At 44.1% G+C, this 27,664-nt stretch overlaps 1 protein-coding gene across 5 annotated transcripts in view; it reads left to right on the top strand.

The window, feature by feature from the left end:
• The window catches only part of phf24 (PHD finger protein 24), a 36,048-nt gene extending 15,887 nt beyond the window's left edge, over positions 1-20,161 (top strand). For 2 of the 5 annotated variants that reach the window (XM_028974579.1, XM_028974578.1), the window contains 8 exons: positions 4,670-5,091; positions 8,742-8,927; positions 13,191-13,269; positions 13,361-13,563; positions 14,504-14,670; positions 16,893-16,928; positions 17,629-17,709; positions 18,862-20,161. In XM_028974579.1, the coding sequence (XP_028830412.1) occupies positions 4,672-5,091; positions 8,742-8,927; positions 13,191-13,269; positions 13,361-13,563; positions 14,504-14,670; positions 16,893-16,928; positions 17,629-17,709; positions 18,862-18,958 (1,269 nt within the window). In that variant the 5' untranslated portion in view covers positions 4,670-4,671 and the 3' untranslated portion in view covers positions 18,959-20,161. Of the gene's footprint in view, positions 1-4,669; positions 5,092-8,741; positions 8,928-13,190; positions 13,270-13,360; positions 13,564-14,503; positions 14,671-16,892; positions 16,929-17,628; positions 17,710-18,861 lie in introns of those variants that run through there. The other 3 variants (XM_028974581.1, XM_028974582.1, XM_028974580.1) reach the window with 3 other exon arrangements.
• The last annotated feature ends 7,503 nt before the right edge of the window (positions 20,162-27,664 follow it).

Genomic DNA, 27,664 nt, shown 5'->3' with positions numbered 1-27,664 from the left:
AAACGCGACATTTGCTGTAATCCCGGCCGGACATGCGAGGAGACGATTGCTCGTGGAGGCCACCTTCCACACACATGAAGCTCTGATGAATCTGCGCAAAATGGACAACACTGGGCCACTTAGAGCTTCCCACGTACGTCACGTCACCGACAAAGTTAGGAGTGCTCAAGCTTTCTACGCTTTAAGCAGCCATGGAACATGTCCGTATAGGTTAAAATGACTTCTCATTGTTCGTTGAGTTGGAAGTGTTGCGCCACAAGGGAGGTGACATTTACTCGACAAGCTACTGTTTTCATGAATGCCACAACTCCTGGTGACTTTGTCATTGATTGCAACAAGTAATTGTTGTTCCCCAGTGACAGCAATCTGTACAATGGCAATTAGTGAGTGTGCAATGGCACTTTGGTGGCACTCAGAAGAAAAAAAACACTTGGCTTGTCATGTAGCTTCATGTTGTGTTCATGTTATAGCTTGCTACCATTGTGTCCCTGAGCAAGACACTTAACCCTGAGTGTCTCCAGGGGGGGGACTGTCCCTGTAAATACTGATTTAAGTCGCTCTGGATAAGGGCGTCTGATAAATGCTGTAAATGTAAATGTAAATGTTATCATCACAAATGAGGGGCAGTGGTGGCCTAGCGGTTAAGGAAGCGGCCCCATAATCAGAAGGTTGCAGGTTCGAATCTTGAGCCGCCAAGGTGCCTCTGAGCAAAACACCGTCTCCACACACTGCTCCCCGGGCTCCTGTCATGGCTGCCCACTGCACACCAAGGGTGATGGTTCACAGCAGAGGACACATTTCGTTGTGTCACCGAGTGCTGTGCTGCAGTGTTTCACAATGTCAATCGCTTCTCTTTCACTTTCAAATCAATTGTGTCCAAAGGTAGAAACAAACAGTTGTCAGAACCGACAAGAAACAAGAATATGTGAACACAAACATGCTATTCAAAAAAGAAAACCTTGAGGAGGGAGTGATCAGAATAAGATACTTTTGAAAAGTGAGGGTCCTGTGACCATGTAAAGAAAAAATTATGAACTAATGGATAAAATAATTTTTTCATTTTACATTTAGAGGGTTTACCAGACGCCCTTATCCAGAGCGACTTACGATCAGTAGTTGCAGGGATGTTCCCCCCTGGAGACACTCAGGGTTAAGTGTCTTGCTCAGGGACACAATGTCTTTGTGGTCTTCAGGTTCATATGCGAATGTGTTACCCCCCTAGGATACTACCACCCTGTGGTTTTACTGTTGTTTGTTCTCATTCTTGGTTAGGTACTCTCTTTCTTCCTCTTCCCTTCCTCCTACATTTTGCTGACGGGCTATTGGTCAACTGTTGGTGTGGCTATGAATGTGGAAATACATTGCCAGTGGTCAGTTGTATGAAGGGGTCTGTATGGGTTAATGCATATAAACTTCATGCATGCAAAAAAGTAAAAAATAACAATATAACGATAACAGATCACTGACTGCATAAACTAGTCTTGCACTCTGATTACCAAGTTGTGATCCTGCTGCATTTTACTCAGCATGACACTCTAGTTGTGTTCAGGTGGCAGAATGTAGTTTTCCAGGCCAAAATGACTAATTTTCCAGAGTATTTCTGGGAAGAAAAAAAAAAACGAGTCTGACCGGAGGTGACATCTACGGTGCAGACACATTTACTGACTGAATGCTAATGGGAACCAAATATGTCCTTTGAGCGAGAGGCAGGCGCAAGAGTTACAAACACTTCCATTTGCATTCATCACTCCCTGCACAAACTTTCTAATAAGTAAAGCTTTTAATATCTTGCTTGATTAATGTGCTGCTTATGGTAGGTGGGTCTTAATTTAGTGCGTTGCCAGACATAAGCGTGGTATTTGGTCAGCCGACTGCAGTAAATCACATCGCCCCAGCGTGCCGTGATGAATTGTACAAATCAAATCAAGAGTAAGGTCAGGGTGATTTATGAGGCGGAGTGGCTCCATATCACTCAGATGCCGTTGGTCTCACATCGGCCTCCTCTGAAACCTCCTCAGGACTCTTCCAGCGTGCTCAGTCGGATGTTCTTTAGAGAAGAAAGTGAGTGATTAGAGGTTGGGGAAAAGTGACAAGATGAGCTGCTGACAGTGGATTTTCTGTGGCAGCCTTCAGTTGCACATAAATGTGACCCTCCCAATGTAACGAGATAACATTCGGCATATAATTATTGTAGGAATTAACGCTTGTCATGCTCTAAGTGTTCCATAAGCAATTTGGCCATAATATTAATGCTTTAAATGGATTTAATGCTCAGGTCAGTCAGTGAAAGTCCTTTAGATGGCGGATCATGTTCAGGCAGGATTTCACTGCAACTCCCAGATTATTTCACCAATTAAGGCTCAATGGCTGTCATCTGGGATCAAATGCCCTGATTAGTGGACATCCAAGAGTTTATGAGAAAAAAAATGAAACAGCATGGTGAATTAGAATAATATGCAGTTGGTGTGTAATACGTCACTGTGCGGTTAGCACTATGCTCATGTCATACATCCCATTCATTCACAACCCCTATAATTAAGCCCCCATGTATATGTTGCCCCCGCTGTAGTTAAACTCCACTTCCAGACCCTGGGGGAAGTGTTTAAATGACAGAGCGGTCTCTTCTAGTAGAGCACGTTGGCTGTCGCAGTGCAGTTAAAGATGATGCCCACATATGTCAGGTTCTGCTCACAGGAGTTGTCGTCCCTTCCTCCCCCTCAAGTTTCCTTTTTTAACCCAAGGCATTTCAATTTTTCAGAGGGGCCTGGCTGGCCCGTGCGTCGCTGCGCCGGAGCCAGCTGCTGCTCCTGAATGAACCCTCCTCCCCTGCTCCTTCCTCTGGGAGGCTCATGCTGGAAGACCTGGCTGTGGCTTAACTCGAATAATATGGTGCTTCTGATAGACTCTTTTTTTTGCTAATCATTACGAATAATCTATAATCTTTAGAAACTGGATTGAATATTCAGACCTCAGAATGATTTGATTAATTACAAGGAAACAATGACAAAAAAATGGGTGCCTGGCTCACCAACGTCATGGTGGCAGAGAAAAAATGTGACATTTACCTTTTTTTTTTTTTTGCACGTTATTAAATTTCTGGCACCTGAACATGAAAGCTTTCTCCTAGCTCGTGGCACCGCCTGGGGATGTCTGACCTCTGAGGGAACCCTTTGACAGACTGGGTTTTCTTGCACTACAGGTTCTCCTGCATCTGTGTCATGTTCAACTTTCCCTTCTAGGGAGAGAATAAAATGAAAGCTGTTGTTTTATATTCATAAGTTAACCCCAAATTGGTTAAGGTCTCATTCTACTGCAGTGGCAGGGCAGTCAAGAGGGCAGAGACAGCTGACGCCTGGCAGGAGAGTAGCTTTGTGCTGCTGAGAGGATGGGCTCATTATTGGTGTGCCCTGTGGATCTAAAGCCCCAGTGGTTCATTTAGTCAAACAAGGATCTGAAGACCTTCATGTCTAATCATGTTTCATGGTCTGGTTGAAAAAGCTCCTGTTCATGTTCCGTTCCTCTACCAGATCACTTCTGGCTGATGCCCGCGGCCTCATTGGCTTACTGGGAATCTTTCGCCCTGCTCTTCATCCCTTTGCGAACCTAAAGATCTCGCTTCTCACACCAGATTCATTACCGAGTACGTCGTCTCGGAATCGATCCTGCCGTGATCATTCAGACGCCTCCGATGGCTGTGGATCGAATCTGTGGATGAAAACACCCCGAACAGAAGCAAATGTGCCGGCATCACTGTCTGAGATTAATTACCAGCCTAATCTGTCTGCCGTTGAGAGCCGTTTCTCCAAACACATGCGCATGTCAGGCTAAAACGATGGCTTGCCGAAGCCATGGGTCGGATCAGAGGGAAAGAGACAGTCATGCTTCAGTCACACGTGCATAGCACGGATGGTGGAATCACTCGCAGCACAGATGAGTAGGGTAGAATTTCACACCACCACTTACTTAGAGTGTGGCTAGACTGAGATTGTGCCGGCTGCCTCCGACGCGTATACCACAGCTCCTCCGTTCCCAACAGCGCCGGGTTCATCTTTTACTGGAAAATGAATAAAACAACAAAGCGCATCTTCACATGAAGCAAAGCTGAACAGACGCGGAGTAATGTTGTTTTGCTGGCTGATCTAGGCTGATTCCGCACATCAGGGCTCTTGCTAACGTCAATTTATGGCCGAAATAGCAGCTTTAGATGATCAGCTTGACTCTTTACGACAGGCCATTTTGGACAGTTACCATGCTGGCAGCTGTGGAAATCAAGCCTCTAGCACAGCCATAGTACTGCCACAATATTGAAGGGTACTATATCTTCTTAAATTATTAATAAAGGGGCTGCATTAAAGTGCACAACACACTAATAATAATTATACATAAAAACTCCATGTAACAATAAGATTTCAGAAACACTTGATATTTAGAGATCTGCTAGAAGAACAAAATCCTCTATCACACCTATGTGAACATATGAATCACTTCCTATAAACCATGTCTGGAGACATATATAATGTTAAAAACAGAACAGAATCATTGCAATAATTAATATACTTGTATATTAATATACTTGCTTATGTAAAAAGCAAAGACTGATCTGGTGGAAGAGATGCATTTAAAGGGCAGATTTCCTCAATTCCTCTGTTTCTCTTTCTCTCCCTTGTAGCAATGGGTGTGCTAATGTCCAAAAAGCAGCAGGTGGAGAAGGTGCAGAAATGCAATGCGGTAGTCTCTGCATTTAAAGAGGGACTGAAAGATCGTCCCACGCAGTCCACGACGGGCCAGGCAGAGGGATCCACAGAGGCCTGGGATGGTGCAGCAGAGGCCCCTGCCCAAGCCAATGAAAACCAGCCAGAGCACAAGGACGAGGATGGAAAACCTGGACCTTCCAATCATCAGTCGGCCCAACCTAGGGAGGACTGCCAAAAAACCAACCAGGAAGCCTGGTCGCGACTTCGGGATGGAAAGGGGGTGGAGCCAGAGGATCTAAAAAAGGCCCACCAGCTAATCCCACCTGCATTCATCCGGCCCAAGAGAGACATAAATGATGATCAGCCTGTGGAGGTGAAGCTGGATCCGAGAGAGCAGGTGAGGGTGGAGCTAACCTTTTTCATTTCTCCTTCACTCCTAAAATGCTATAGCGCAACCACCCATGTTTTAACCTTATTCTTATTCAGACAAGTTACAGCCAATGAGAGTATAAGACATGTGCTAACAGAAAGGGGTGGAGTGTCAAACAGTGTTTTTGGAATTGGTGCTTACAATCTCATGTGTGTAGTCTGAAATGCACAGCGATCCGATGACTTAAGTATCATTCTGGAACGACCACATCTTTTCATCCACGAAATCTATAGAGACAAAGAAACACTGATTTGCTGCATGTCACCAAGATGCTACCGACATCCAGCTAACATCAGGAGCAGGTGTTGCGAAATTCACGTGCTTACGCATCCCAGCTGGTCACCGGCTGAGGCAGCAACACAATACCTGCAAATGAAGGCCTAGATATTTATATGCAAAACACTGTGGTCATTATCTCATTGAAAAGCTCACATTTTACCCCTGTTTACCCGACCAGCGTTTCAATTCTTTTGTATTTTAGCAGAAGAGACTCTGAAGTAGCCTCTGCATCTCTTTGGCTGACGCACGCACACGCACCAGCCACCACGACACACTTTTTGCATGAGTCTCTATTCTTATTAAGAGGCATCTGTGGGTGGAACGTTGAGTTAGGGCATCCAGGTCCAGGGTGATTAATTAGGGTCGCCGGGACTCGCGGCAGCGAGGTCGAGTCCCACAGAGTCCCACAGCTCTACTGCCAGCTGCCAGCAATGTGGATAAGTACACTTCAGAGCATTAAAGAGGGAAAAGAAAGAGATAAAAAAAAACGAGAGATAGAGAGTTGCAATTTTTTTTTTGCTTTATTTGCTTGTCCTTGTTAAATATAAAAGAGGAAAGCGAATATAACAAGCTGGTATTTCGCTTCGTGAACATAAAAACGAGTTCAGAGACCCGGCAGCTGCAGATTTATCCCACGTGTCAGAGGTGTTTGGCTTCTGGAATCAACTATTTTCTTACCACAGATTTGAAAGGTATTGGCCAACACTGAACCCAAGTGCCATGAAATCGCTCACAGAGCGCAGTGGAGGTGAGAGTCGATGCCACCTCATGCCAAATCATTTGGCCTCTTCTATCCAGTGGCAATAAAAGTGTTACATTTAAAGCATATTCTCCTCCGTGAAGCCCATGGAGGTGGGAGGAGTAATACAAGAAAAATGACTGCAAAATAAAAAGCCACGTATGTCCATCTATCTATAGACATATATATTTATATATAACCTATATAAATAGGTTGGTCCAAAGTAAATAGTCTAAACGATCACAGATTGGGATATTCTGAGGATTAGAACCAAATTGTGGATCATGTCAACCCAGGACCCCAGCGGTGTTAAATGAATATCTGCAAAGCTGCTTTTTGCAGTCCCCAGGGTCTTTCCTTGGCATCTTCTCCTCAGAAAAGGTGGAGAGCAACCCCCTTTACCATCTTGCGCGGTGTAATGAGTCCTTGAGTACGGAGACGTGAGCAGCATCAGAGAGCGTTTGCACGTGTGTCATTTAAAGTCCATCTGATGAGAACAGAATGTGTGTTTTATATATATATATACGGTGATGGTGATTGAACTGTGCAACTGAACTCCCTTTATCTTTAATGCGCCGTGTGACATTTCTCAAGCATTTTGGAACACGGTCACGGTGATGGTCTCAACCTTCTTATCCCTCTGTCATAGCACTGTGAGAAGTAAATGCCCAAAATGGAGTTTGACTTCTGTGCCTGGCCTGTTCTGTATTCATTTTGAACACATTGGCTCTCAGACGTGCTCTGCCTGCAGATTGGGGCCGGGAGGCTGACCTGAAGTCAGTTTGCAACTCTAAACTGCCACCGTGCTTGACGGAGCTATCCGCCCTCTAGATTTAGAGAAGGACGGCTTCTGCAAGCTGCACAGATCCATTATGCCTTTTTTTGGAGAAAAAGACATTAAGATGCAAAATTGGCTTAGTCCATTCACTGGTGCTAATGGCTTCATAAATTTATGCTATACTTACACACTGCAAATGTGTGGGAAAAGATTTATTTTTATTCATTTAGCTGGTGGAGTGACTTTTATCCTCTAATCACAGGTTCAGACCCCCTGAAGCAACATGTGGTGGCAAGATTTACATTTACAGCATTTATCAGACGGCCTTATCCAGAGCGACTTACAATCAGTAGTTACAGGGACACAATGAAGTGTCTTGCTCAGGGACACAATGGTAGTAAGTGGAGTTTGAACCTGGGTCTTCTGGTTCATAGGCAAGTGTGTTAACCACTAGGCTACTACCACCCTTAGCAAAGTATGTAATAGTACGGCACTCACTCATTGCTTTGTGGGTTAATTGGCTATGATAGGCTGTTATTTTACGATAACTGCTTCTTATTATTGTATTGGATCATCAAGAACAATTTAAAGTGAGTCCTTAAAACCAGGCGGAAGGAGTAAAAACAAAGCAATCAGGCAATAATTAAGGCTTCATGCAGCATTTAAGCCTATTTCCTCCTTATTATTCAGGACCCACATGTCATTAATGCTGCAATTATGAAGAACCCTCATGCCTCGGGTAGCTTGGTCAGCATATGGCACTTTTTACTGTCTGATTCTGATTATTTTTGCATTATGAAAGGACTGCATCTAGATTAAATTGTAAATAACCAAGCCGTTTCATTTTTCCCATGTACAAACCTTACAGGCATATGTAGACTGAAAAGCTTAAGGTGAGGTCTACAGCCTACAGTATCATACAATATACATAATCTAGCTAGACGCACAACATAGTGGGCAAACTATGAATAATTAATTTTTTAAATAAAAAACAAAAGAAGTCACGATGGCCAGAAACACATAAAACGTAACCACAGATGCTCAACATAACACAAAATCAATACAGGACCTGGGGGGGTGGGAGAGACTACCATAAACAGGGTCCTAATTACCCCGAAGTAACAGGCGGCACATGTAGGTGACCCAGCACAAATGTGAATGGGTGGCTCCCGGCTAGCCCAGGACCATCCCAGGGCCATCCTAGGCACCACACGCCCAATAGTAATCATTTCACTGCGCACAAGGACGAATGTTGGACAAAATTCCCTTCTACCTCAGCAAGGCTGGTGGTGATGGATTTGTATACCCTGCCAATAATTTCCCTGAGTAATGATGACGGGAAGTGAGCTCTCGCCCGGCGCGCTTATTTCTATAAATTTACTGACCAAGAATGTGGAACATTTGATTATGGAAATAAGGATTTGAATAAGCAGGTGACTCTTAAACAAAAGCAGGTGTACGCAATACGCACAAGCATGACTGTAGCTTTTATTCTGCCTCCAGGGTAAACAGTTCTCCAATGCAAATTACATACTGACACATAACTGAGGGACTATATTTGTACATGAGTAACAGGTGAAAGATGATATCTTCTCATGCACCTACCCTGCCTGTTGTTATTGAAACTGCTTGAAGCCTTCATCTCTCCTCCTCCTCCTCCTCCTCCTCCATCTCCAATCTGTTTTAAACATTTGGTTCAGGGCCCCAGTATCGAACTGCATCCCAGAATGCCCCGCTGAGCCCCTGATCAAAGACTGCGCCCAACTGACTGTGTGCACAGCAATGCATTATAAAACTCCTACCCTGCTTGTCACCCCACAGCCAGCTAATGACGAGATGTGTGAGGTGTGTGAGGTGTGGACGGCCGATGACCTCTTCCCGTGCCGGACGTGCACGAGGGTCTTCCATGACGGCTGCCTGCGCGAGATGGGCTACCTCAACGCCGACGCGCTTCAGGAGATGAGAGAGACGGCCCACACCACCACTGGCTGGAGCTGCTACTACTGTGTGAGTCTTCTTCATATCCACACACACACCACAGCTAAAAACTACTAGAAACTGGAGGTCTAATTGTATTTTTTTTTTCAGCTAAAGGTGTTAATATGTGTGACAGTTCCATTTTTGTTTCACTTAAGCATATTTGTTCCCTGTCTGGATATTCAAATATATATGTAATGTTAAATATTTACTGAAGCTTAAAGGTGTTACATACACCAACTGACGTAAATGTGATATTTCAGGACAATTGCTTGTGGAGAGCAGGTAATGAGGAAGCCACGTCTCATTTTTGTGTACACTTGTACCTGATCTTCTTGCAAAACAGAAGCTTTAAAAATGGCAGGCCAAGATGAACACGTGCGCCAGGCATCTCTGCGCTCTGTCCTGTGCTACTCCCATTGATAGCAGCTCAATGGGCAGTGGTGGCCTAGCGGTTAAGGAAGCGGCCCCGTAATCAGAATCTCGATCCGCTGAGGTGCCACCGAGCGAAGCACCGTCCCCTCACTCTCCTCCCCGAGGGTGATGGGTTAAAAAGCAGAGGACACATTTCGTTGTGTGCACCGTGTGCTGGGCTGCAGTGTCTAACAATGACAATCACTTCACTTTTATTGATCGCAGCAATTCAGCCAAATAGTTAGCATGCTAGATATCTGGTGACAGTGACAAGGCTGTGAGCGTCGATGGCCACGTTCACCTGCCAGTTTGACTCTCTATCTTTCCATACACCGGGAAGTGCGTATTCTACTGTGTTCTAAGCACCAGATTTCCTCTTCTCGAGGGGTACTGTTATCCAGCATATCATGGAAAAGCTCACAGCTGGAGTTTGGGCTCATTGCAGCAGATTTTGTGTGTGTGTGTATATATATATTCATTTTTAGAACAGATGAAGATCATTCCTCACAGCCGAGCGTGAACATTTCCGGGCGGCTCTCGTGCTGACACAGCGCTCTCTCCAGAAGGTTACGGCATAAATAAGCGTGTGGGGATTATCACGTTTGCTGCACGCGAGCTCCTGCGGCCGTTTGAATAATGCGGTCAGATTGGAGCGCCGGCGGTAACAGGACGCGGCCCCGGGAACAGAGAGCTTATCTCCCATTTGCAGGCCGGGGATGCTGAAGTCGTCTGGCGCCGCATCCTGTCCACAGTGCACTGCTCTCCCCGTGAGAGGGAACACTGTTTACAGCAGTTTTGGGGCGGCCGCACAGAACTGTCTGGCCAACTGGATCCTCCGACGGGTTCGAGTCGCGGCGTGTGAGTGCGCCGTTCGCACTCTTCCCCGCGGCGCCGGGGGTAATTATGGCAGCCGTAAGTGAACGTGGGGTTTGAGGAAGACGCCTGTCGCACGTTTTTCGTCTTTGTAAATTCCACAGGGAGTCATGATGCACACGCTTACACCCCAGCGGTGCTGCCAGCGTGGCCACCTGCTGAAATTTACGGAGAATAATACAAAGTGTGAAAGCTTGGAAATCCTCTGGCCCGGTAGCAGGCGCTAGTTGAGAGAAAGGTGATTTAAAGAAGAATTGAAATTAAAATGTGTCGCCGCCAGGTTGTCAATTTGATTTGGGAGGGATGTTGCCACTCAGGAGTCCACATTCCCCAGCCATAGTGGATGTAATTATCAGGTTCATCAGATGAAGTCCTGTCTGAGTAATGGTTGTGACAACATGGATTGATAGTCCATCTCATAGACAGAGGGTGGAGAGGATTTATAATAACATTTCTGGCAAGATTGAAACAAACAAAAAAAATCAGAAATGTATTACATGTATTACCAGACATCAGGTCCCTGTGTCCTTAACAGCGTATTTCCTTATTCAGCTTGTGGCTGCCAGATCTTTTCCTAGGGCATTAGGCATTGGGATATACACACCATTCACTCACACACTCACCAATTCACCTTTGAGAAAACTGGAGAACCCAGAGGAAACCTACACAGGGAGAACTTGACACACACACACAAAGCCAGAGCCGAGATTTGAGCTCACGACCATGTAGGTGTGAGGCCACGTTGCCCCTATTTGGAACAGAAGACTGAAAATAACAATGAATCCTGAAATCTGGAGTCTGAAAGAATTCTGTAGCAAACAAAGTCATGGACATGAAAACTGTGAATCAACCCTGTGTATCCAAGAACAAAATCTGGAACCAAGAATAAAAATGGGTGAAGACAGCCTATTCTTTATTTGGAGGCAGCTGAGGCTGAAAGCCAAGCTGCTGAAGTCCATGGTCATATGTCACATGACTTTTCGGATGACAGTGGCATCCCAAGTCCTCATTCAGCAATGATTCTATGACAGGTCATTGACACTGGGAAATGTGTTTTGAACCATTCATAGTATGGTGTCAGTCATTCAATGAATCATTCAAGGAAAATGTATGTGTTTTTTCATTCTTATGAATATACATATATTTTAAAGATGAATGACAGTATTGCACAGTTAAACCTGATATTTCTGTCCCTACCCCGTTGCCTATTTCTGTCACACGTGTGGGTGATGGAAATCGAGTCTGAGCAGAAGCACCCTCAGTGTGTAGTTTGAAACCATGTGACATGATGCCTTTTTGTCCGAGAGGGATCTGCAATCTCACAAGTACATAAATGGTCCTTTCTGATCAGATTCTGATCAATTTTGTGATAATATTGTAAATGTGTTCACTTTTCCACCACATTTGATTGTACGCATTTTAAACTGACCGTCAATGTTATTTGTATTGCACTTTTGGCAAGCAATGATAATTTAAAATTTAATACAGAAAGTATGGGCAGAAAGTTTTAATGAAATTAGAAATAGACCGCAGTCGTAAATAAAAGTAAAATACAAGGCAGCGATTTTCAATTTTGCCTTGTCCCTGCCAAAACACTCAATCACATTCCATAACCAAAAATTAAGGACACTGGACACAGGGCAGGACGCCAGCCTATCGCGGCTTAGAGGCTCACACACACACACACACACACACACACACATAGATACAATTCACTTACACACTCAATTCAGAATTGCCTTTAGACTGTGGAAGAAAACCAGAGAACCTGGAGGAAGCTGAGTTCGAGCCGAGTTTCAAACTCACAACCTTGGACGTGTGAGGCCACGTCACAAAACCAGCATGCGAATATGCAGCTGCCCCAACACAGCAGATCTCTTATGGAGCTCTTCATGATGTGGGGCAGATGTGCTGGGTAACTGTAATATATTGTAATATATTACAGTTATTGTACATATATTGTAATATATTGGTGGATGCTTTCATGGTTCAGTGCCGGTATGCACAAAGCCACACCCCCTTCCATGTAAAGCCCCTCGTAATGATGTGATCTTTTCGCCTCCCATTAAATGTGTTCATTCTTTTCTCTTGGCGAGCTCGTGTCATTTCAAAATGTCACCCAGCAGGGGACGTCTTCCTACCCTGCTTCCTTCTTCAGCCCGACCCCCTTTTGTCGCTCGCACGGCGTCATGTGGACTTTGAATCATTCCGATCGGCGTATACTTCACACCATTAGTCTTCCTGAGAGAATCCATTCTTCAGAGGACCTGCTCAGGCTGCCCTTCCTGTCTGCTGAGGGGTCACTCCCCTGCTTTCTTTATGGGGTCTTCAGAGAGCTGACGGAGAGCACAGATACCAAGACGGCATCTTTCAACTTTTAATTGATGGCAAAATGAGCAACAGCAGAGGTGTGCTCTGCAGGAGTGACTCCAATATCAAAGGACACTGCCGTCATTTGATCTTCTAAAGCACCAGCCTCTAGGCATCTCAGGCTCATCAGTACCGTTTAAGGGTCCAATTAGTGCGTGCCACATTATTACCCTCTGTTCAGATTTCAGATGGAGAAGGCGGGTGTGGGACGGGTAGCAACAACTGACATTGATAACTGTGATATTATGGTGCAAAGTCAAAAAACTACTGTGTATACATCTTTTCTAAATCTGTTTCTAGGAACTTGGAAAGGTCTATATTTAAAGCCCACATGTCTAGTTCTGGGTCATGTGACGTGCAGAATATGCTTGGAAATCTGTCAAGTATTTTAGCATAACCTGTCTCAGAAAGTGGGAAATAAGGAGAAACATTTGCATTTTCATTCATGAAATGATCTTATTTTATCCATTCGATATTTATGCATTTATGTTCTTGAGCTCTCATAATGATTTCTTTGGACAAATGCAGGCTTTGTTTTTCCTAGTGCGTGTAGAATTTCTATGGAGTATTTTATCTTGATCTGGCACACCGTGATGGAGGTATTTTCTATGTCCCCAATATTTTTTTACCACTTAGGACAATGTGAACCTGCTGCTCACTGAGGAGGAGATGTATAGCCTGATGGAGACCTTCAAGCAGTGCAAGATCATTCCAGGTAGACTGCAAATTTCTCATGCTCATCATGAGATCTAATAATCTATTGATTTTAAACCTTCACTGTGTTAATTCATCTTCTCTCCTTGCAGAGTCCTGCCTGGTCTCGGACGAACTCCTGCAATACAGGCACTTTGTGTGCAAGCAACTTTTTGAGAAGGACCTGACGGATGAGCAAGAGGAGGAGGTTCTGGCCCAATTCGCCGCCCTTGACCCAGAGAAGCGTGGTCAGATAGAGTGGTCTGATTTCCTGTACCACGAGACCCTGTCTGTACTCGGAAAATTCCGCACAGAGGTAACCTCAGTTAAACAGTCAAAAATAAAAATGGTTCAGTTAGGGGTCAGTCATCATAAAGTGTATAGGGCCACTTACAGAAACAAATCAATCCCTGTATTACAACACAAACGGAGAGGATGATCCAGGTTGCAGAAAAAGGTAAAGATTATTTGCAGAATTCGAAAGCACAAGGCAAAAGCACAGACCGACTTTCCTTTAGAGTTAACAGAGATAACACACCAGCTTCTTGCATAGAACATAGACACACAGTGGACCAGATGTCCGTGTATGGTGAGGGTGTTTTATGGAGAGGCGAACTGGTGCTGCGAATAGGAAAGCGGGTGTGGTTGGAATCAGAAGTCCAGGGAATGTGTGACATCCCGTGTACATATGAATGATTGTGTTTCTGTTGATGTGATAAAGGAAAAATTTTCCATGTTATATTTATGTTATGCTTATTTTTCTGTAATGCAAATATATTGAAATGTTGTCCATATAGTTCGTTCCCTCCTTTCTGCTGTAAAGGATCTGGATAGCAACACACTGATAATGCATCAGCGAAGGAAGTATCACAATATAATGCTTAATTGATATTTATGACACACCTTATCAGTAGGCCATTGTGACTCTCTTCATAACTGAATTTAATTACTTCATGGAAAATGGCCCATTTTGAAAATAAAACATCACATAATGCATTACAGTTTTGATGCTTTGAAGCTTACATGTGAAAATAACAAGCCTTAATTATGTATTAGCCTTTGTATTTGGCTGATTCTCAACATGAAAAGGCCTTTTATAAATAGAATATTTGCAATTATATAGATCATTGTGAGAGTGCTTGTTTCCTCTGTGTTGAATTAGATGAGTAGCAGCTAGTGGGCAGGGAGCAGGGGACAGTTTCCTGTGATGTGGAAGTGGGCCACAGTAGCAGAACATTACATTCATCTTCACTCAGAACTCCCTGGTGCGGCTGCTGACAGCAAAGGAGAGAGACCGGGCGAGGTCAGTGTTCCAGAGTCTGGACCAGGACAAAGACGGCATTATCACAAGTGGGGAGACCCGGCGGGCCCAGCAGTCCTGGTTCCAGAAACTCAGCAAGGAGTCGCAGTCCTGCAACGTAAGGTGAGCTCTGATCCTCCAAACCATCGAGCAGAGAGCAGCTTAAAAGATCAACTCGTGTTGATCTCAGAGGCGCACAAATTTTTTTTTTAAAAAAGTGAAGTGATTGTCACATGTGACACACAGCAGCACAGCACACAGTGCACACAGTGAAATTGAGCAGCGTGTGGGGACGGTGCTTTGCTCAGAGGCACCTCAGTGGCACCTTGGCAGATCAGGATTCAAACCGGCAACCTTATGATTATGGGGCCACTTCCTTAACCGCTAGGCCACCACTGCCCCCGCAGGGGATGGGGTGGCGGTGATGAGGTTAAATAAATGGACGACATCCAACACCATATGCATTTCAGGAAAACCTGTAGGGTGGTAGCTGACAGCTCATCTGTATGCATTTCTGCCCTATAACTGCTTATGAATTAGCTCTTCTTCTAAGCATTCAGGTGAGCCATTTAGGCAAATGAATCTTTTAAAGGGAATGATTGCTGCCAGTCCTTACAGACCATCTCATGCATACGTTCAAATGGACGAGAAGTGAGTTTCGGTAACTCATCTGAAATTGAAGAGAGAGCCCAAAAATAAATAAATAAATGCATAAAGATTGACAGTTGAGTCATGCCTCAGAACGCTTTCCGAGGGCTAATAACTCTGAAATAATGCGCCCAGGCACAGTGGATGAGCGCATGGGAACGGTCTCAGTGCGTGGACAAAATCGTAGACGCAATCCATCAGCGGCTCTGGGTCAGCTGATTTTAACAGCTAAATTAATCACCAGGATTTATGCGCGACAGACTGGCTTAAGCAAGCACCTCAAGAGCAAAACGGGTAGCAGCAGCAGCAGATTCTTCCTCTCAGACAGCAGACGAGAGGCACTGCACAGTATAGTTGACGTGACGTTCAGCATGTTTCTTGCCACAAATGAGGAGTGTCCAGAGAACATTGCAAGCTGAGACTAAGTAAGGAGCTGACGCATACAATATGTACGGCCTTATTAATAAGTGTTAAGAGCAGATATGATGAGAAAACTGGCATTCATTGGTCACATTGTAGTAGTAGACTGGGTTAACATTAGCTAAAAATTGTTCAGTGATGATTTGATGAACACGACAAAGTTTAAGGTTTTGGCCTAAGAAAGAGTTGATTCCTGAAGAGTTCAAGTCTGTGTTCTCAGTCTGTGGGAGTACTGATAAATAAACTATGGAGATCCTGCCTCATATCTTTTGACAGCTTCAGTGGTATTGTGAAGTTTATTCATCAGTGATTTTGAGTGGCACAAGAACTGCACAATTTATGCATCATAATTTTTTTCTTGGAATATTTACATTTCTACGATAATAATAAATCTTTGTCACTTACTCACTGTCATTAACCGCTGAATATGTGTTTGTTTTTTTCCCAGTTAAACAATTAGGAGCTTTTTAGCAATTATCACTGTTTTCAGAATTTATTGAGTTAGAATGAGAGATTCCACAGTACAAGAGAGAGTTTTACGGTAAGAAACATTGAAAGCTTAAACATAGATCACTTACAGGAGGTAAAAAATGTACAAATCCATGTTGTAGTAGCTGAAGCAGCACCAGGACTAGGACTAGCCTCAATCCATTAATCTAACCCAAAATTATAACCCGACACGTTGAGACAACAGGTTCAGATTTTCACATTGATATAAAAGATGTATATATAAGAGGATTTGGTAAAGCCACACCAAGTTAGTCACTACTAACTCCAAGAAAGGACTATTATAGAACTTCCCTTCAGTCATGCAGATGTATTGCATCGCCTCTCTTTGTCCTCTCTATACTTCTCAGGGACATGTCCACTACCAAAACACACATGCAGATACATTATTGGTGCTTTAAAGTCAAACTTTGTGAAGGCAACATTAGTCAACACTCCCCATGCACTACACCGTGTAGAGTGTCATGTAAATATCCCCCAATGTGTCATTATAGTTTCTGATGCATGATTTTAAATTTCGCTATGCTCTTTTACATTGTTAATGTTCTCAGTGTCACATGACCAGGTTTTGCCTATAAAACATGTCAGCATGTCGACTGAAGTGAATCCATGAAAACAATGTTTTCTCTGTGCTGTATGTTTCTTAAAACTTGCTGAATTTCATCCAAATGAAATGTCCTAGTCTGCTGTGTGTGGTTGCATGGTCATTTGCTGTTCACCTCCATCCAGTCCAACTCCACTCCTTAAACAGCATGTCCATTCCCCTACAGACTCATGGGCTTGTGCTCATCAGTGTTGAGTACAGGGTAAGTGTGTTCGATCTGCAACAACCGCATGGTCAATTTTTTTGACAATTTTGTACATGCATGATGCACTGGCTTAGCTATCCATTGGTATTTGAGTATATATTTATATATATTGTCATTATTGCGTGTACCTTCCATTTAACATCATTGACAGTTTCAGAGAAGCATCTTAAAGCTGTTACATTTTCAATAAGAGATCTCAAAAGTACCAGGGGATTCTTTTAACATCTGAACTGTGGCCCTCTCATTAACTCAATCAAAGGAGATGCATCTGTTCTCCTTACACAGGCTTTTTTAAAAAAAATCCATCAGCTTAAGGGGTCAAGGAGGGTTAAGTGGACATGAACATCCATGCACAGACTGACAATACTGGCGTTCTAAAGTCGACTGTAGGGAGGAGCAGCAATTTGCTCATTTTGATCAGCATCTGCTCAGAGAATTAGCTTCCATCTCTGAATAGCTCAGCCCATGACAGCTTTTCCGAGCTCTGCATGGGCATGTCTTTTACAGTCAGCGCTCTAAATGTGTGAGCACCTCGCTGTGCAAATTGGTTTTGGCTCGGCACCGCATTTGACTTTGGACGCCTCAAGCCGCAGACGGTGTGGGGAGTGGTTAGGTAGAAAGCACGACTCCTTCTGTAGCTCTTCTGAATGGTGCCATGTGTCTGTCTGTGAGCCCAGATCTGTCTGTCTCTCTACAGCATCAGCCATGTTGGCCCCATATCAGAGAGTAGCCCTGCCAGCTCCAGCAGTGAGAAGAGCCGGGACAAGGATGACAACAGGTGAGAAAAAGAGAGATGGTGCATCTGTATGTGTGTGTGTGTGTGTGTGTGTGTGTGTGTGTGTGTGTGTGCATCTGTAAATAAACAATAAAAGGAGGTTTGAGGCCAGCATGTTTCTAGGTGATGATCACAAACACCTATTATTTTATTATCACTATTATGTAGTGTCACAGTGGCAAGGAAAGGCAGGTACAAAATGAAGCAGGCAACTAAAAAGAAGGTGATTTAATGCAAAACAACAATGCACGTAGAGAAACAGGGGAAACAACCAATGACAGAGCATACATTTATACACATGAGAACAGATGCACAATAACAGGAAATCGGAACACAGAGTAAATATTGATTGTAAATCTTTCTGGATAAGGACATGTGATAAATGCCATAAACGTAAATATAACATAGGTACATACATATGAGTGAGTCATATTTGACATGTTTGATTTAAGGTGGCTTAAAAAATAAATGGGATACGAGTCATGGGTGGTCCCATTACAATTCTTTTTATAAATACTTCTGTCCATATTGCATCACATGACCAACTGAAACCACTCAGAAGAGTATGGTTTTATCCTCCCTGGAACCAGTAATCTTAATTTAATTTGTCTAGTGGTATTCCAGTGTGTGTGTGTGTGTGTGCATCGAAGGGCAGTGGAACGTGGAATAGTTTGATCTATGATCCACTATTATAATCATGGTTGGGGTTTGGAGAACAACTCTACCTGTGTCTCATGTGTGGTTTTGTGTGTGTGTGTTGGTAAGTGAAGAAGTCAGCATTATTCGTCAATGAATCAAACCTCAAGTCAACCTGCAGCTTCCGTCCCATTGACCCTCTGAAAACATTCACAGCATCTCAGGCCCAGACAGCCCTGGGTTTTATTGCGCCGACTCACACAGATCTGGCCCAAGTCTAAATTAAACAACTGACAAATGCTCCTAGACAGTGGAGGAGAGAGGGAGAGAAAGGGTGAGGAAAAGAGATAAAAACGGTGTGGTCAGAGTAAGAGGGAGAATGGATTGGACATGGCTAAGTGGTATGAATTGAGCGTGTGTGTGTGTGTGGGTGTGAAAGAGAGAGACGGGGACGGTACTAATCTGCTTTTATTGCTGCTGCAAGACAGCCTGTCACCGAGGTATATTTGTGCCCCTCAGACCGGTGACCTGGGATGCATTTCTGAGGGATAGCGCCATCTATGTCCTAGCCGCCCGGCCCAACAGCTCGGCGATGCACATCCGCTTGCCCGCGTAATCCCTGGCAGCCTGACTCTGGGGGCCATCGCGGGGAGCAGAGAGCCCACCCCCCACCGGGCCCCGACGAGCTACGCAGTGAGAGGCGGAAGAGGTGCGATGATGGTGGCGCCACAGGGAGATACGACTCTAATGGACTGGATGTGCCACATCATCATACCTAGAAAAAAAAAGCCATTAAACAGACCCCTTTTCCTACTACAAAACTCAAGACAGATAAACACCACTCTCTCTCTCTCTCTCTCTCTCTCTCTCTCTCTCTGACAATTTAAAAAAAAAAAAGAAGAGTGTTCGAGTTTGCAGGCTCCGTGCATCTGTTGTGTTGCCTTCCGCAGGCCAGTTGAAATACGCAGTGAGGCGCGAGAGCCGGGTCCGGTAGGAAGCACTGCCACAGCTTTAAGAGTGATCACTGTGCCCGTGGATTTGAGTTCAGCGTCAGCCTCGCTCAGATTTATGCAGCTGTACACTCTGCCTGCTCCAATCTTCCGGCTCCTGCTCACTTACACACACACACACACACCAAAATCGCAAAACGGAAAAACAAATATCTGAACATAGGCTATGTAACAAAATAGAGTACACACATATAAATATAATATATAAATATTAATATTTAAATCAATATGTGTATTTATTCCCAAATCCTTTCAATTACTCTACTTTGGTTTTATATTATTAATATATATATAAACTTACCGTCTTCTTACATGAATGTGATGAAATTTGTAGAAGGTCCTGCATTACTTACTGAAAATTAAACTAATAGCCCGGACGTGACCCTTTTTAGTTGATGTTGAGGGCAGATGCAGTCACATAGATGTTATGGTTAATGACACGGTCGCCGCAGCCAAGCCTTTCTGACCTTTCTGAAGTCTGTGTGAACGGGGGAATAAACAGAAGCTTCCGAATGCCCACATAGACGTTAACATGGGTTATCGCAACGAAACATTGTCAAGCATTGTTCTAGTTTATTTAAAAATCATGCATAGGGTTACAAAAAACAGATGTATGTGTATACCGGGACTATGTAGATAATGTGTTTGCTCCCTGTGTCTGATTTCCTCTTTAAGAACGCTGGCCGTAACTCAAAAAAGCTTCTTTTCTGCCACTTCCACTGGAAAAGCAGATTTGTTTCATTCACTGATTCCTGCTCACTGGAAATTCCTTGGAATTGTACTGAAAATAAATGCATGTCATGACAATAGTGTGGTTATTTGTGTCCTATTTTCCCCAAACCACAATTGTCAAATCGCTTGGTTTTTTTTACATTCTATTATGTAAATGGGGAAGTTGTGGCCTAGCGGGTAAGGAAGCGGACCCCTAATCAGAAGGTTGTTCAAATCCCTACCTGCCAAGATGCCACTGAGGTCCCCTTGAGCAAGGTACCGTCCCCACACACTGCCTCCCGGCGCCTTTCATGGCTGCCCACCGCTCACCAAGCAGAGGGCAGATATTGTTGTGTCACCGTGTGTTGTATTGCAGTGTGACACTCACTTCACTTTCATTAGTACAGTACACAGTTAGCTTTTCATGGATATTGCTAGTATGAAGACATTTACAAAAAAATAAAAAAATCTATAATTTGGCAGCGAGATCAATCACATCTGTTCTACTAACAGTCATGGTATGATTGCAATTTTGACCTTTCAGCGGTTTTCATCTATCACAATGTACGCTACAAAGCATTATGTCATTTTGTCTGCAACATCTCAGCAAATCTGAATATTGTCTCTAAATATTACTTTAGGATGATGTGACCCATGACACAAGGGTCATGTCTGATAATATTGCATCAAGACTGACTTTTGAGTTTGTGTGTATGTCAAAGAGAACCCATAAAGTTAAATGGTATATGACATTTCCTCAGGAGTAAACTCACTTGGTCTCAAGAAAAATAAAGAACCTTCTCACACTAAGCCTATAATTGATGCCACCACTTCATCCCTTTCTTTGAGGCCGTAAAGAACTCTCTCATGCACACAGCTCTGGGCTCTGCACCAAACGTCTCCACACAACAATGGAGCCCCTCACTGCAGTGAACGAAGCTGGAGGACAGGAAGCGTAAAGCCTCTACCTGCTTGTGTGCATGTGTGTGTGCATACTCATCTGTGTGTGAAAAGAAAAAGTGGAGCTCAGTCGCAGCGGCCACACATACGCACATACAGAACTTGAAGGCTTCTTAAGAAAATTTTGCATTGTCAGTGGGCCTTTTCAAGTAAATCACAGTAAAATAGCTCTGTTGACACTTCTGTTTACCCCAGTGTGTAGAATCAGCTATCATCCCAGCCACTGGGGAGGGACGTGATATACACTATGTAAATGGGAAGGGTAGCATGAGGAAGGGCAGCCACCGTGAAACGGGAGAAGCTGAAGGAAGACGACGTGGAATCAGCAATGAATTCCAGGCTTCTGCAGAGGGTGTCTGCAGAAGCAGCTACTCCTAGAATATAAAGCACAGCTATTGCCCTGCACAGTTTGACATTGGGATCCTCCAGGCATTCGTCAGTGGTGATTTTTGAGCAATGGTGCAACTGCAGGCTGGATATTTTGGATGTTGGACCACCTTTTTTTTTTTACCAAGCTCTGGGTCACATTTAGGTGGCCCTGGCCCAGCAAGTGGCACCAGTTCATTGTGATGTTTGGCCTGAATAAATGTTCTATAGTGTTTTTGTGGTTTACCATTAGAAATGGTATAAATGTTGGTGCCTCCCCTCAGTCCTCTGTTGTTCGTAGGACCTGTCTTCTTCTCGTATGTACATCTGTCCAGTCAATGTGCTAAAGAACATGCCAAGTGTTTTTTTCTTGATTATGTTCTGCCCCCATGCCATTTGCTTTGTGCTTCTCATTAAAACTCACTATGTCGGGTACTTGTGCCTCCTGCATTCTAGTTGGTGTGACACTGACACAAAGACGTGTAAAAAACATTGAGCATTGCTTGAAATTGATAAATGTACCACCTTAACACACATAAAATGAGTTTATAATGTCACATTTTTTTCTATAGTTAGAGCCACAGTAGCTTTATCACCCTTGACAGATGGCTGCACTATATTTTGTAACACATGGCCCCCACATTTTTTATGTCAAACAATTAATAAAATAAATTATTTTCCATCTGCAGTGTCCATTTCAAACAGCTAGCTCATTATTTCTCTCCAGAAAATAATAATAAAAAAATCTTTATTCTAGCATTGTCACGACCTGGGTTCCAAGGGGGAATAAGGAGCAGAAGCAGGACAAAAAGGAAATTTATTTTAAACACAAAAGACCTGGCACGATGGTCGAAACCAGGGAAAAGGAAAAGAAACAAAAACAAACCCGATATCACAGGAGCACAAAACAGACACAAGGTAGGTAGAATGTCCGTATTAATGTGGCAGCACCTACTGGGTGCTGCCTAACGGTTCTTATGGAGTCTTGTGGAGGTCCATCAGGCCTGATTGGTTTCAGCTGGGATGGACCAGGACTCCCTAATCAGGTGCAGGAGCGCCTGCTGTGATCGCCCAAAGCCCCCTGGGCGTCACAACCATGTTGCAAGACAATAAAAATGAATTGGATAACGGCTTTTGAGAACATGAGCGCCGGCTGTAATGTGGGACATGTCCACCAAATAAATTGGTGTGCCCGACATCAACTCCTGTCTCTACCGTGCAGACTCTGCAGGCACAGTAAAGGTATTTTTGCCTCAGTGTCCAAGTTTTTTTTTGTTTTTACAGTCAGCTCAACCACAGTGACACGAAATGTGACATCAACAAAGGTGTTTGACTTCGAAGTCCAGTCTTGAAAACCATTTCTTATATAGATTGACCCATAGGGTAGAACTGGGGAGAGATGTAGTGCAGAATTTAGTATAGTATTTAGTGCAGATACAATTTATTTAGTTTGTGTTTTGATCCTATAAATAAAAACAAATAATTTCATTGATCTGTCAAAGTGAAAAAATGAAAAACAAAAAATGTGTGTGTTGTTTTCAACAAAATTCCCAATTGCTATATATGTTGTCTATTTTGCTGTTAACCTTAACAATCTTCATTCCCTGCGTGCGGAGAGTTGGTGTGAAGTCAGCCTCTGTCTTGGTGACAGGCTGGCTGTGTCAGGACCCGCGTTCCACAGGGGCCGGACAGTTTTTGTTTGCCCCGGAGCACGCAGGTGACAGAACATGGCGCTCGGCTGCCGGAGAGGTGGTCAAAAGGTCAAAAAAACACCGTCTGGGCACAGCACTGATGTGGCTGTGGGTGGCAGCGTCAGATCCCACTCTGGTAATTACCATGAGTGAGGCGCATGTGAAGGTGCGTCTGTGTGTCTGCATGTGTGGACTCTTGTCAAGGTGCACTCACGCCAAGAAAGATGAACAGTTCATACAGGCGTTCATCGTGTTTGTTTGAGGAGCCTTGTGAGAAGTGAGAAAGGAGCCAAGGCAACTGCTTGCACAATTTTATTTCTCTCTCTCTCTCTTTTCTCTCTCGCACATATATTTACACACCCTCACACACACACATAATAAAACAGAAAACACCCACACATCTCAGTTGTAGGTCTCAGTAGTACATCTCTCATCTTAAAAATAAAACTATATATATAAATCCAGAGCCTCGGTCCAAAAGATTTGACATCTTCAGCAGAGCATGTAAACTCACCACAACAAACAACACACAGCCCCCCATCCCACAGCAGCTGATGGTAGGAGATGAAGAGTCACAGAGGGAGAGGCTTTTTTAGCTTGGGGGCTGCAGTCCAACATCTTTGTTTGACCAACTTTGAAGTACATGAAATATTGAAGGGCTCATCAGAAAGCTTTTGTGGTCATTATGCAACACCCGTCACCCCCTTTTATCATTGGCAAACAGGAAGCCTCACACGTGGTGACCACCCCCAGGAAACCTTGCCAAAATGCCACACATGTCACAATAACCCCACAGTAAGTCATCTCTTCGCACGTTACTTTTCTCAACTTCGACCACAGAAGATAGAGGGAAGATGAAATATGAGCAAAGAAAAACAAGACAACAGGAGGTGCTCACCCACTCATGGCAGGCTTGGGTGAGATCACTGGTAAAAGCGAACACTGGCAGTGTGTAGCAAGGTGAAGCAGGCGGAGGTGCTGCCGAATGCTGGATGATGCCCACTCTGAGGCTCATGCCTTCAGCCTCAGTCTGCGGTAGCTCCTTCCCGCTGAGGAACGGTGCAGTTATTGACCACGACTGGGTTTCAGCTACGAAACTCAAACGAATGGACCGGCATTCATCACTCACTAGGCAGAGTTTCAATCTTCAATATACACTGCTCAAAAAATAAAGACAACGCGTTAACAACACAATGCAACGCCAAGTCAATCACACTTCCGTGAAATCAAACAGTCCACTCAGGAAGCAACACTGGTTGACAGTCAATTTCACATGCTGTTGTGCAAATGGAATAGACCACAGGTGGAAATTCTAGGCAATTACGAGGACGTCCCCAATAAAGGCGTGGTTCTGCAGGTGGTGAGCTCAGACCACTTCTCAGTTCTTATGCTTTCTGGCCGATACTTTGGTTACTTTTCAACGCTGGTGGTTCATTCACTCTAGTGGTAGCAGGAGACGGAGTCTACAACACACAAGTGGCTCAGGTAGTGCAGCTCATCCAGGATGGCACATTAATGCGAGCTGTGGCCAGAAGGTTTGCTGTATCTGTCAGCGTAGTGTCCAGAGCTTGGAGGTGCTACTAGAAAACAGGACAGTACATTTGGAGAGGTGGAAGAGGTGGTGTGGTTGCCTTCACTTTTCTGCACACTGCTCACTAAGGGTGATGGGTTAAAACCAGAGGACACATTTCGTTGTGTGCTGTGCTGCAGTGTATCACAATGACACAATCACTTCCCCTTCAAACAACCCTGCTGCAGGATCGCTACCTCCACCTTTGTGCAAGGAGGAACAGGAGGAGCACTGCCAGAGCACCCATGAGGGTGGGTTTTTGGCCAGAAAACACCAACATTGGCAAATTCGCCACTGGCACCCTGTGCTCTTCAAAGCAGGTTCACACTGAGCACATGTGACAGAGTCTGGAGACGCTGTGGTGAACAATATGCTGCCTGCAACATCCTCCACAGTGGGTCAGTAATAGTAAGGGCCTCATTTGACTTGTTTTAAGTCAGCCTGTTGTGTGCTTTTCCACTTTAATTTAGAGTGTGACTCCAAAGGATGCCAAGCACTTACCAGGTGCTCGGAGCTTGTGCCTTCAACACAGACTCAGCTCTCATCTTAACCTTCGAGTCAAAGTTAGCCTTATCCTTATTCCTTCTCCTCCTCTCCTATTCCTTGATTATTTCCCTCGAAAGCACTACACGCTCATGTGAACAACAGCAGCAGCAGCTATGGCTGTCTTTTGTTCACATAACAAACAGTGAATGCTCACACCACAGTTGGGTTTCACATATTTCAAGCCACTTGCGCTCTCATTCTGCTCTGCAAGTCCAGCATGACAAAAGCATTACAAAGTTTAGGTTAATAAGGTTAACCACTCAAATCATTAGTGATATATACCTTTAACCTTTCACATAATTCCTCTATGTGTCCAAGTGAATGTTGGGCCAATTTTGAATTGGAATACATTCCCTTAAGGTTTTTTTGATATATCAAGAGTGATGTACAGGTCACAGTTAATTTTTGGCTTTTAATCAACAAATATCAAACCTGCGAACCCGAAAGCACAATCCCTTCAGCTATATTGGTCGCTCATGTGGAGGCATACGAATAATACATAATTTAATAAACAACAATCTTTCTCACCTACTTTCCTTCCCTTTAGCCAATCTAGCTAAAACTGTGCCTTCTGCTGTGGCCAGTAATGACTGACAAATTAATTACAATTTCCATCGTCATTCTTGTTATGTGAGATCTTTGCTAGTCTTTGCCCTCCTGGAATGACTGAGGGGTTGGTGGTCTCCACCTAACGAGAGTTTAATTGGCTGTTTTGACTTTCCCCCTACATCAAATATTCACAAGTGCTATTTACGTGCTGAGGATGCCACTTTGAACGTACAGTACAGGCCAAAAGTTTGGACACATCTTCTCATTCAATGTGTTTTCTTTATTTTCATGACCATTTACATTGGTAGATTCTCACTGAAGGCATCAAAACTATGAATGAACACATGTGGAGTTATGAACTTGACAAAAAAAGATGAAATTACTGAAAACATGCTTTATGTTCTAGTTTCTTCAAAATAGCCACCCTTTGCTCTGATTACTGCCTTTCAGCTGAAATGGTTTTCCAACAGTCTTGAAGGAGTTCCCAGAGGTGTTTAGCACTTGTTGGCCCCTTTGCCTTAACTCTGCGGTCCAGCTCACCCCAAACCATCTCGAGGTCCGGTTGTTAAGTACATAACTCCACATGTGTTCATTCATTGTTTTGATGCCCTCAGTGAGAATCTACCAACGTAAATTGTCATGGAAATAAAGAAAACACATTGAATGAGAAGGTGTGTCCAAACAATACAGGTGTGGCATGTACTGTACATCTGGACAATTTGCATAATCGTGGAACCAGACGAACCTCGCAGTGTGGGACCTCCATCAGCTATAAGATGGGGTCTTGAGTTTTAAATGGGCAAAGCTGACATTGGGGAGTTTAAATTGTACCACTTGTGTCCCCTAGTCACCTCAGCAAAGGGTGGTAGTAGCCTAGTGGGTAACACACTCGCCTATGAACCAGAAGACCCAGGTTCAAATCCCACTTACTACCATTGTGTCCCTGAGCAAGACACTTAACCCTAAGTTGCTTCAGGGGGACTGTCCCCTGTAACTACTGATTGTAAGGCGCTCTGGATAAGAGCGTCTGATAAATGCTGTAAATGTAAACTCACTTTTGAACAGAAATAATGCTTGGGGTATGACAAGCTGCTCCAGTTAATCAGTTAATTGTTAATTATGTCTTTGCAGAGTAACAGATCAAAGGCCTTAACGCTTAATTGTGAACTGTAAAGTGTTTGGTGAAGAGACCTGCATCTGTAGCACTCAGTCCGGCCGATTAAATCCATATCTCTGGTAGAGTCTGACGTTCCCAAGGAACCCCAGATAATTGTTGCGGATCTGGTGTTTGTATGTTTGGAAAACCGCCGCTCATCTTTCCACCCACATACGTGCCCAACAGCCTCACGCCAGCAAATATCAAACGGCAGCCCATTAAAGGACAAACGCTATTTTCTTTCAGGGCCCTCATTAAAAACCATGGCCTAGCGACTTAGGAAAACTTCAAGAAGCACAGCAGACTGAGTTCATAGACAGTTTATAAACTTTATGTGTGCGTGTGTGTGTGTCTGCCCCTGTGTGACTTTCTGAATATGTGTGAGCGCTGCAGAAGGAAGGCTGTGGGGGATTAATTGGTCCTCTCACCGAGCACACAGCTTAAAAAAAAAAAAACAGCCACCGGAGACGCAGAGAACATCATCCTCAGCCGTCAGAGCGGCTTTCCTCAGCCCTGCGGCGAGGGAGAGAAGGCTGAAGATGGCCATTCGGACGGGCGACGGGGCTGAGACAACGTGACATTTCACCCGCCACTGAGGCCAGGGTGTTTCAGCCACATTAAGGCTGAAGCCTTGAGAGGCTGCTGAAAGGCGTCCATTGTAGCTCGTGCAAAAGGTGCAGAGTAGCTGACACTAATTATCATTGTGCCAAGAGGAACCGAGAGACCTCCCGAATGGTAGATGATGACTGTTTAACTTGGCTTC

Source organism: Denticeps clupeoides, chromosome 3, assembly GCF_900700375.1.
Source record: "Denticeps clupeoides chromosome 3, fDenClu1.1, whole genome shotgun sequence".
Taxonomy (NCBI): Eukaryota; Metazoa; Chordata; class Actinopteri; order Clupeiformes; family Denticipitidae; genus Denticeps; species Denticeps clupeoides.
The sequence above is the reverse complement of the archived record's forward strand: the minus strand, read 5'-3'. Positions and strand labels throughout refer to the sequence as shown.